Genomic DNA, 12,151 nt, shown 5'->3' with positions numbered 1-12,151 from the left:
AGTAGTCTAGCATAGTCTATGGCTGCCTGAGGTTCTCAAATCAGAGTCAGGTGGGAACCATATTTAGGTAGCCTGGTGTGTGTTTGTGGGTGATTGTTCCTGTCTCTGTGTTAGTTGTCACCAGACAGGCTGTATTAGGTTTTCACGGTCCGTTTCTTGTTTTTGTATTGATCGTGTTTTGTCTTTAATGTATCGAACTAACCACGCTGCATTTTGGTCCGACTCTCCTTCGACGGAAGAAAGCCGTAACACATTTAAAGTTCACATGTTCCAGAAGGCATTTCTGCCGACAAAAATATTTTGATTCAAAAATGTTTACCTTCAAATGCCTCTCCTGTAAACTAATGATGTGCAACATATGCCTAGTTTCAAGAAACGAGTAACATACAGTAACAGTCAAAGGTTTGTACACATTTACTCAATTCCAGGGTTTTTCTTTATTTGTACTATTTTCTAAATTGTAGAATAATAGTGAAGACATTAAAACTATGAAATAATGCATATGGAATTATGTAGTAACAAAAAACAGTGTTAAAACTTCTTCTTCTGATCCACTGGAATTGTGATACAGTGAATTGTGAATAAGTGAAATAATCGGTCTGCAAACAATATTTGTGGGAAAAATTACTTGTGTCATGCACAAAGTAGATAAGTAGATAATAAACTTCCGACTTCAACTGTATGTATTGCACACACACACACACACTGTGTGTGTAATTGTTATGACTAGATGGGCTCCTCACATGCTCATCCTTGACTCAAATACTTGGGACTCAAATACTTGGGGCTCTATTCAATCCGAATTGCTTTTTCTCATATACCAAGGTCTGAATTTAATCCGTATCGCAGGAGATCTGCGTTAAAATTTACGCTGCCTTTTAAATTAAATCAAGCTATAATGTAGATATTCCGCGATACGGATTGAATCCAACCCCAAGTCTTTGAGTATGAGCATGTGAGGAGCCCATCTAGTCATAACAATTGCACACACAGTGCACAGCCATTTTTAATTCAATATCAAATAATTTCTGGGTAACAATTAAGTACCTTACTGTAATTGTTTTGAAATAAAATGGTTGAAAAAAAGCTTAGTTTTGAATATGTTTGAAAATGCAATGGCAATTTTACATAAAACATTGTGTCAGTTGGAACGTACAGGTGTGTTAGGGAATGTGGAAATCCTTTGAAACAGAATGTCAGATGTTATAAACATAGCATAAAAGTCACACACCCTTCCCAGAGTGTTAATTTGAGTTGTTTAGTATGAGATACATCAAAGCTACTCAGGTTTACGGCCCTGTAGATGGGGTTTGCTTGTTCACTAAAAATGCCAACATTTGTCACAGAAGACCTTTTTAAATAATAGCCCTATTTTTGCAGGGACGTAATACTGCCCTATATAAAATATTAGCTAAATCTGAAGACAGATCTTTTTATAAAATGTTTCACTTTGTTAAACAAAGTAACAGTGGACAATCATGAAATAAAACAGTGCTGTGTATGGGGTAGAAAAAAAATAATATTATAATTCATTTTTTTATTATTTACACGTTTTAAATGTCCTCAAATATTCATACTTAATCACTATTCAACCCTTAGGCTCCAGCTAAAATGGTATGAGTTAACAATAACCTAAATTAAATATCACCCAGTTCTTTTTAGTAGGTAAAAGGAGAAATCTTATTTTAATGGCTGACATACTGTGCCCTTTTTGACCCAAAGCCAGTTTTGTGGTTTCCTCCCTCTATTCTCTCTGGTCATGTTGATTTAGAATAAGCTGAAACATATGGCTTTAAAGCAATCTGAAATGGTGTTCTATGACATTTCTTGCACAGCAACTATTTTATTAATCTATGTCCCTGGAATTATATTGAAAATAGATATCTAATAAATCAAATCAAATTTTATTTGTCACATACACATGGTTAGCAGATGTTAATGCGAGTGTAGCGAAATGCTTGTACAGCTTGTAATAGATGGATGTTGCTTAATGGGTAACACTTTAGTTTGATCATCTGTAGATGCTCTACAGACTGACTATCTACAGACTATCAGCAACGTTTCAAATTACTATCTACTAACCCTAACTCTAAACCTTACCCTAACCGTAACCTTAGCAAGGAGTTGCTTATCAACAGATAGTTCTGTTCTACAGATGGACTACCCAAAAAAAGTGTTACCACTTCATGCACCATAATACCTTATGCATATTATACATACAGTATATCTCAATATCTACACGTGATTTGACAATGTCTTATCATGGCAATCAACTATTTTGGGGATCACCTAAGAACTACCGTGTCACCTTTTAACCTTGATTATTTGGAATGCATCAGTAGTTGCACAGTATAGAAGGAAAACATCCCATGCTTGAAATCCTACATATATCAGAGACTAATACCTTTTACTCACTTATACCAATCTGAATAACACACACATTTCGAAAAAAAGTCTTAAACAGAAAAATCTAAAGATTCATACTGTACATTTAACATGCAATGTTGCATTACCAGTATTGAACATTTAAGAACAATGTTTGGGCAGGTAACACATCCAACAAGAGCAATGCTGTTATCCAAGCAACTGTAGGTGAATTAAATATACTGTACATTAGTTTGTAGAAAGAACGACCAACAGAATTGACTTTCATTACATATTTACCTTGTTTCCCACAATTACAGCATGAAGACCCTTCCTTCTCGAGAGTACCAGTATGAGTCTGACTCGTCATAGCTAGAAAACTCTTCACTTCCCTCCAAAGTAGTCTATGAGGTTGGCTCTGCTGAAACGCAACAGTAGGGTAGTACAGTAGTACAGGTGTCATGCAAATTATTGACATTGTTTATAAATATATCATAAGTTTGGTCTAAGTTGAACATCCATGTTTCAAACATAAATGGATAATGATTGTTGGGAGTACAGTTCAAGGAGCACTGAAGTATTGGTCAGTTGTGTAAATGTTCCATCAGCGCATACTTTATCGACGACTGAGTGAGATGCTGTCCCACACATGAAGATAATGAGTTGGCATATGTGTTTACATTCTCAAATCACTCTGAAATCATTGCTACAATGCACTTCCAAAGAATACACTGTAAAAAAATTATGTTGTTTTTATTGTAACTTAAAAACAACTTATGGTAACTTTCCATTAATGTAAAAAAAACTTTGATTTAACAGTACATTATTGAAATGTAAAGTAATATACTGTTAAACCAAAGTTTCTTTGGAATTTACAGTAACATACTGTGTCTTTTTTTACAGTAACTGGCTGCCACTAAGTTACCATAAAAACAACCAGATTTTTTTTACAGTGAACTTTTTGTGGTTGGTTTAGTTAAAGTTAAAGTTAGACATTTTTTCCTTTACTTTAGTCACCTGCTCTGTCACCAAACAGATTTGCATCCCAATTATACAAACAAAAATATTACAAAGCCAAGTAAACTCTCATACCAGATACTAACCACTGAATGAGTTCATTTTTCAAAGTAGAGTTTTTATTCTACAAGTTCCACTCTTTCAGCAAAAGGGACCTATTCTACGTATGCATCTCATATGAAATACAATTGTACATTTTATTATCATGGGCATATTATATGCCTGTAACAAGTCATACATTTTTTAAAATATTTCCTTTATGTATTCGATGGTGCAGTGACGTTAGAGGAGTATTACAACAATGTTCAAACCTGTAACAAAGAGAAGACAATGGAGCTGTCAGATGGCTGGATGCTGCAGTGTAACTCTGCAGCAATGTTGTGAAAGCGTAAGCACCCAGACCTGTCACATAAACCAATAGCCTTCCCTAGCTTGGACAGGTAGATGGACAGGGTTTGAAATAGCAGTAACATTAAAGGGATGTTATGAAAATGTTAACATCAGGGGACAGGTGAATGAACTGGGGTAGTGGATGTTGCAGTAACATTACTGGGTGATTGTAAGTGTGTTTAAATAACCCAGAGAGGTCACACAATGGAGCCCTTGGAGGAGGAGAGGTGAATTGACTGGATGCGGGTGGCTAGAGTTTTCTCCAGGTCATGGAGGACATCGGAGATGGGGCTCAGGCAGGGTCCGGGGCTCACAGTAACAGGCATCTCATACAGTAGTTGTTTGAAAGCCTCCACCTCAATCAGCAGCACCATGTTCTTCAGGAAGTAGCCTTCGATGAAGACCGCCAGCTCATTGGCACAGAGGAACTAAACAGGGCATAAGGATACAGTCAGAACCTTAACTCACTCTGTCACAATGCCCTCTCTATGACTTGTGTTTTTTTATGTCTGATATATACACATTGTATCATGCATGGTTATCTTGCCTTCTTATGTTTTATACTCTTTTACTGTACACTCTTAGAAAAAAGGGTTACAAAATCTTTGTAGAGGGATAGGGTTCTACCAAGAACCGTTTATCAGAAGAATCATATTTGGAGGACAATGATACTATGTAAGGCAAAGAGTTCTACATAGAATCTTTTTCATCCGAAGAACATTTTTTGGAAGGAAAGGTTATTTGATGATTATTGGAAGGCAAGAAGGATTATTTGAAAGGAAAGAAGGGTTCTACGCAGAACCCTTCTGCATCTGAATAAGCTTTTTATTAAATGTTTTTATTTCTTTTAAGTAATAAGCATTAGTGTTTACCTCAGTGTTTAACTTCTTCGATATAGGGGGCGCTCTTTTAATTTTTGGATGAAAAACGTTCCCGTTTTAAACAAGATATTTTGTCACGAAAAGATGCTCGACTATGCATATAATTGACAGCTTTGGAAAGAAAACACTCTGACGTTTCCAAAACTGCAAAGATATTGTCTGTGAGTGCCACAGAACTGATGTTACAGAAAAAACCCAGATAAAAATACAATCAGGAAGTGCCGCATTTTTTGAAAGCGTCTCATGGCAATGACTCCTTATATGGCTGTGGAGGAGCTAGGAGTCAGCTTACCTTATCCACGTTTTCCCCAAGGTGTCTGCAGCATTGTGACGTATTTGTAGGCATATCATTGGAAGATTGACCCTAAGAGACTACATTTACCATGTGGTCGCTTGGTGTCCTCCGTTGCAATTATTGCGTAATCTCCAGCTGCAAGTACTTTTCCGTTTGCTACTGAGGAGAAACCCAACTGCCACGAAGGATTTATCATCGAATAGATATGTGGAAAAACACCTTGAGGATGATTCTAAACAACATTTGCCATGTTTCTGTCGATATTATGGAGTTAATTTGGAAAAAAGTTCGGCGTTGTAGTGAATGAATTTTCGTTTTTTTTTTCTTAGCCAAAAGTGATGAACAAAACGGAGCGATTTATCCTACACAAATAATATTTTTGGAAAAAATGAACATTTGCTATCTAACTGAGAGTCTCCTCATTGAAAACATCCGAAGTTCTTCAAAGGTAAATTATTTTATTTGAATGCTTTTCTTGTTTTTGTGAAAATGTTGCCTGCTGAATGCTAGGCTTAATGCTATGCTAGGCTATCAATACTCTTACACAAATGTGTAGCTTTGGTTGAAAAGCATATTTTGAAAATCTGAGATGACAGTGTTGTTAACAAAAGGCTAAGAATGTGTTTCAATGTATTTATTTCATTTCATTTGCGATTTTCATGAATAGAAAAAGTTGCGTTATGCTAATGCATTATAGTTGAAGTATTTTTCTGTCGATTTCTCAGCCAAGCAGGATGAACAAACGTGACGTTTTTCGCCTACACAAATATTATTTGGAAAAAAGGAACATTTGCTATCTAACTGGGAGTCTACTGAGTGAAAGCATCTGAAGTTCTTCAAAGGTAAATTATTTAATTTGGTTGCTTTTCTTATTTTTGTGAAAATGTTGCCTGCTGCCAGCACAGCCTAGCATAGCATTATGCCATGCTAAACTTACACAAATGCTTGTCTAGCGTTGGCTGTAACGCATATTTTGAAAATCTGAGATGACAGTGTTGTTAACAAAAGGCTAAGCTTGTGTTTGAATATATTTATTTCATTTAATTTGTGATTTTCATGAATAGCAAATGCTATGGTAATGTGCTTGAGGCTATGATTACGCTCCCGGATACGGGATTGCTCGTCGCTAGAGGTTAAACTTTAACATCAGGAGTGTTAAAGTATTCTGATGAATTTAAAAAGATATGTGAGCATGTTTTAACTTCTTATGGGCAGGTGGGACACGACCGTCCGGGAAATTGCAGAGCGCCAAATTCAAAATAGTCAAATTAAACATTCATAAAAATAGAAGTGTTATACATCGGTTTAAAACCTCTTAGAGCCCCCCCCCTACTTTGTGCAATTTCCACTTGAAGATATCTAACAGCTCAGGCACAGAACCAAGGATATGCATATTCTTGGTACCATTTGAAAGAAAACACTCTGAAGTTTGTGGAAATGTGAATTGAATGTAGGAGAATATAACACAATAGATCTGGTTTAGATAAAACAATGAAAAAAAACATACGTTTTTTATTTTTATTTTTGTATCATCATCTTTAAAATGAACAAGATAAAACAAACATTCAGATAGGATGATGGGGACAATTTCAATGAAAAATATGAGAGGGCAACAGTACTTGTGCAAAGTTTCAGAATGATAACTTCCAAAATGAGTGTGCTTACATGACATTTATCATGAAGTCACCCAGGTGTCCCACACAAGTAGCCCAAATGTTCCCCAAGTGTTCCACAAGTGGCCAAATTGGTGAGGTATACATTTTGAAACAAATAACTATATACAAAATACCAAAATGGTATTCTAACAACTCCCCCCCCAAAAATTGAGAAAAATAAATGAAAAAATAAATAAATGGGAAAAACATAATTATTGATTAAATAAAATATATAAATATATACATTTACAAAATAACATGGGTAACTATTTACACACTTTCAATATTTGGGAGACCCTCAGTCCTCTATCAAATCAAATCTATTTATATAGTCCCAGCCTAAAACCCCAAACAGCAAGCAATGCAGGTGTAGAAGCACGGTGGCTAGGAAAAACTCCCTAGAAAGGCAAAAACCTAGGAAGAAACCTAGAGAGGAACCAGGCTATGAGGGGTGGCCAGTCCTCTTCTGGCTGTGCCGGGTGGAGATCACAGTGGTTGTAGAGGGTGCAACAGGACAGCACCTCAAGAGTAAAAATGAACAGTTTAGGGGGACAGCAAGTAGTCATCATGCCAGGTAGTCCCGACGCATGGTCCTAGAGCTCAGGTCCTCTGAGAGAGAAAGAGAGAATTAGAGAGAGCATACTTAAATTCACACATGACACCGGATAAGACTCCCATTCGGAGTCAGTGTCACTGTGAAAGAAAATGTTCAGTTAGAATAGTTTCACATGAGCCCTCCATCAACAGGTATAATAAACAGATATATATAGAGAGAGTACAGGGAACATAAGGTTGAATACATTATTATGACCTGCTAGATCTACTGTCTCTTTTATATTATGACATTTCAGCTAGATCTACTGTCTCTATTATATTATGACAGACCAGCTAGATCTACCGTCTTTATTATATTTACAACAGACCAGCTGTGTCTACTGTCTCCATTTCACTTTGGCCATTGTTGTGTGGGCCTGCCCTCCCCTCAACAGCCTCAAATAGGCTATTTCATGTGGGTTGGGGTGGGGCGGCAGACACACGCATCTCACATTTCATGACATTACATGTTTATATATTGCTTCTAAAATTTACAAAAAAATCACAAATAATATCTTATATTATTAATTTCAAACAAGGGCATTAGCATGATAAGAACTTACCAGTCCAAAATGATGTCCTCTCCCGTTCAAAAAATATTCCTCCACAATCGCTAAATGAATTGTCCTACAACAATCTCTGCCTCACCTTCCCAATCAATTTATTCTAAAATTGTGTGTACATCTGTATATCTAGACTTAGATTTAGCTTTCCCTGACTTAGTCGCCATAATGATTGATATATAAACAGCTGAATCGCGTTTACCAAACAATGCAATGCGTAATATATGTGTTTCTCCTTCCGGTATGAAACTTCAATAGCGAATGACTCACTTTACGCTGGAGCTTACTACATGAGTTCGTCTTGCAACACAAAAACATGGCCTATTGCCGTTTAGCTCAGCTCATTGGCTATCTACCCAGCTAGATTTCAAGACGATCAGTGGTCATTGGGTTAAAAGACAGTCAATCAACGAAACAGCGGGCAAATCATTGGTGCACAATGATGTCATGACTTGTTGTCTTCAAATCGGTTTCGTTCAGTCAATATGTCCTGCGAAATGGCCCATCAGGTTTGATTGTGTGACAAACAAACCAGTTGATTGCAGTGAAACCAAACATGACTGGAAAAGTCACGTTCTGTGTGGGTTATTTACCTGGAATGTGTCGTCGAAAATGGAATGAGACGGAATTCACGACACAAGCAGTTCACAAAATGGAGAGGGCCAGTGGTGTAAAATAACCCGTGCTGGTTGTCATGACTATCCTGTGAGGATCCAAAGGATCAGCCTTACAGCGCTATCCCTCTCTCCCACAGAGGGGAATAGGGATGGATGTGGGGGTTTAATGACACCTCACTCGATCGTAAACCATAGGCAGCAGACGACTCACTTTGGGGCCTAGTTTGGGTGATCAGCATGTCTATGTGCCTTATAAAGAGGTCCAAGAACTTCAACATCAAACAATGGACACCGGGACAATATTTTTCATCCTCCGAATGTTGGTAATGATGAGATGGAATGTGGAAGATTAATGTCTATTTTGTGATGTCACTAAAAGTTAAATGAAGACATTATAACAAAAACATTGTACCTTGAGGGGCTTTCACAATGTGTATACATTTGTTGCAGCAGTGTGTAGGAGGGAAATGCAGAGATGTGTCAAGTGTGCAGGAGGGCATGGGACAAAGGAATGTGTAGTATTGGTTGAAAAACTGTGTCTCAATTGTGGGGGTGTCCATGTTGCTGGGGATCAGAAGTGTCCGGTGTGAGAGAGATTGAGATTGCCAGGGTCAGAGTAGAACAGAAGGTGTCATATGCTGAGTCAGTGAAGAGAGTATAGGATGATGGTTCAAGGGTGAGTAGGAGGAGTAGTAGGCCTTGGTTCAAGGGTGAGTAGGAGGAGTAGTAGGCCTTGGATAATACAGAGTGATACGAATTTGTGTTTCAGTAATGTTGGCTTCTTAGCATTCATTGCCATGGTTATCAACTGTCCTGCAGAAATGGAATGTAAATTACAGAAAATATACACTGCTCAAAAAAATAAAGGGAACACTTAAACAACACAATGTAACTCCAAGTCAATCACACTTCTGTGAAATCAAACTGTCCACTTAGGAAGCAACACTGATTGACAATAAATTTCACATGCTGTTGTGCAAATGGAATAGACAACAGGTGGAAATTATAGGCATTTAGCAAGACACCCCCCAAAAAAGGAGTGGTTCTGCAGGTGGTGACCACAGACCACTTCTCAGTTTCTATGCTTCCTGGCTGATGTTTTGGTCACTTTTGAATGCTGGCGGTGCTTTCACTCTAGTGGTAGCATGAGACGGAGTCTACAACTAACACAAGTGGCTCAGGTAGTGCAGCTCATCCAGGATGCCACATCAATGCGAGCTGTGGCAAGAAGGTTTGCTGTGTCTGTCAGCGTAGTGTCCAGAGCATGGAGGCGCTACCAGGAGACAGGCCAGTACATCAGGAGACGTGGAGGAGGCCGTAGGAGGGCAACAACCCAGCAGCAGGACCGCTACCTCCGCCTTTGTGCAAGGAGGAGCAGGAGGAGCACTGCCAGAGCCCTGCAAAATGACCTCCAGCAGGCCACAAATGTGCATGTGTCTGCTCAAACGGTCAGAAACAGACTCCATGAGGGTGGTATGAGGGCCCGTCGTCCACAGGTGGGGGTTGTGCTTACAGCCCAACACCGTGCAGGACGTTTGGCATTTGCCAGAGAACACCAAGATTGGCAAATTCGCCACTGGCACCCTGTTCTCTTCACAGATGAAAGCAGGTTCACACTGAGCACATGTGACAGACGTGACAGAGTCTGGAGACGCCGTGGAGAGCGTTCTGCTGCCTGCAACATCCTCCAGCATGACCGGTTTGGCGATGGGTCAGTCATGGTGTGGGGTGGCATTTCATGTGCTCGCCAGAGGTATCCTGACTGCCATTGATTCTATGGACTGGCCCGCCCGTTCCCCAGACCTGAATCCAATTGAGCACATCTGGGACATCATGTCTCGCTCCGGATGCTTTAGTCCAGGTCTGGGAGGAGATCCCTCAGGAGACCATCCGCCACCTCATCAGGAGCATGCCCAGGCGTTGTAAGGAGGTCATACAGGCACATGGAAGCCACACACACTACTGAGCCTAATTTGTACTTGTTTTAAGGACATTACATCAAAGTTGGATCAGTCTGTAGTGTGGTTTTCCACTTTAATTTTGAGTGTGACTCCAAATCCAGACCTCCATGGGTTGATAAATATGATTTCCATTGATATTTTTGTGTGATTTTGTTGTCAGCACCTTCAACTATGTAAAGAAAAATATTTAATAAGAATATTTCATTCATTCACATCTAGGATGTGTAATTTTAGTGTTCCCTTTATTTTTTGAGCAGTGTACTTTGTAGTGGCAGCTGCAGAGAAGTACTTGGGTGTACAAGGTTTTAGCTAGAACCCTCTGCAAAGGGTTTTACATTGCACCAAAAAGGGTTCCCCTTAAGGGGACAAACCGAAGAACCCTTTAGGTTCAACTTAGCACCTTTTATTCTTCCACAGCTTCATGTGTTACAAATGTACAATTTTAAAATGTGCAATGGAGCAAAATATGACATTTTTTATCCTGTAGGCACCTGCCACTTATCACAGGTGAGATTAAAGAATCACTTGCCTCCAACCACATTAATTTGGACATTTATGACTTTAATGACTTATGACTCAATTTAAATAAAAAAATGTTTCCCTTGGTCCTGTGCAGTTTTAAAAGAAACTAATACACCTGTGAACACCAACTGTTTTTTCAATTTCAACTCATTTTAGAAAACATTTTGAACGGTATACGTTGGCTTGTTCCCATTTCCTCTCACCTTAGCGTGTTTGTAGATGTCCACACAGGTTTCCACGGCAATGTTCTTGGAGCAGATAATCTCACAGTGTCGTTGAAGGGCCTCTAGTTGAAAGAATTTTGCTGCAGACAGGAGCTGTGGAAGAGAGGGAAACGAGAGCAGAAACACACACAGTGAGAAGTGGGTTGGACTTTCTGGGTAATGACATGAAAAAAATGTTTGATGGGGTTGAGGTCAGAGTTCTGTGCAGGCCAGTCAAGTTCTTCCACACCGATCTCAAAAAACATTTTTGTAATGAACCTCGCTTTGTGCACAGGGCGTTGCCATGCTGAAACAGGGAAGGGCCTTCCCCAAACTGTTGTTACAATGTTGGAAGGACAGAATCATATAGAATGCCATTGTATTTCCCTTCACTGGAACTATGGGGTCTAGCCAGAACAATGAAAAACCATCCCGTGCTATTATTCCTCCTCCACCAAACGTTACAGTTGGCACTATGCATTAGGGCAGGTAGCGTTCTCCTTGCATCCGGCAAATCCAAATTTACACCACTCCAGCCGATGCTTGGCATTGCGCATGATGATCTTAGGCTTGTGTGTGGCTGCTCGCCCATGGAAACCCATTTCATGAAGCTCCCGACTAACAGTTGCGTCCAGAGATAGTTTGGAACTCTGTAATGAGTGTTGCAACCGAGGACAGATGATTTTTACACACTACACACTTCAGTCTCGTTCTGTGAGCTTGTGTGGCCTACCACTATGCGGCTGAGCCGTTGTTGCTCCTAGACGTTTCCACTTTAAAATAACCGCACATACAGTTGACCGGTACAGCTCTAGCAGGGCAGACATTTTACAAAAAGACTTGTTGGAAAGGTGCATCCTATGACGGTGCCATGTTGAAAGTCACAGAGCTCTTCAGTGAGGCCATTTTACTGCTAATGTTTGTCTATGGAGAATGAATGACTGTGCTCGATTTTATACACCTGTCAGCAACTGGTGTGGCTGAAATAGCTGAATCCACTAATTTGATCGGGTGTCCACATACTTTTGTATATATAGTGTATTTTATTTAAGTGTCATTCACAAAATCGGTAATACAAAACACAAAACA

General features: G+C 39.2%; 1 protein-coding gene across 1 annotated transcript in view; it reads right to left on the bottom strand.

Annotated features, from left to right (window-relative positions):
• Positions 1-645: 645 nt before the first annotated feature.
• Positions 646-12,151, bottom strand: part of LOC112214454 (ankyrin repeat and BTB/POZ domain-containing protein BTBD11-A) — a 195,473-nt gene continuing 183,967 nt past the window's right edge. Inside the window, exons 15-16 of the mRNA XM_024373202.2 lie at positions 11,063-11,176; positions 646-4,199 (exon numbers count right to left, since the gene is read on the bottom strand). Coding sequence (XP_024228970.1) covers positions 3,969-4,199; positions 11,063-11,176 — 345 coding nt within the window. The 3' untranslated portion in view covers positions 646-3,968. The remainder of the gene's footprint in view (positions 4,200-11,062; positions 11,177-12,151) is intronic.

This window comes from Oncorhynchus tshawytscha, linkage group LG15 (genome assembly GCF_018296145.1).
Source record: "Oncorhynchus tshawytscha isolate Ot180627B linkage group LG15, Otsh_v2.0, whole genome shotgun sequence".
In the NCBI taxonomy this organism is placed as follows: domain Eukaryota; kingdom Metazoa; phylum Chordata; class Actinopteri; order Salmoniformes; family Salmonidae; genus Oncorhynchus; species Oncorhynchus tshawytscha.
The sequence above is the reverse complement of the archived record's forward strand: the minus strand, read 5'-3'. Positions and strand labels throughout refer to the sequence as shown.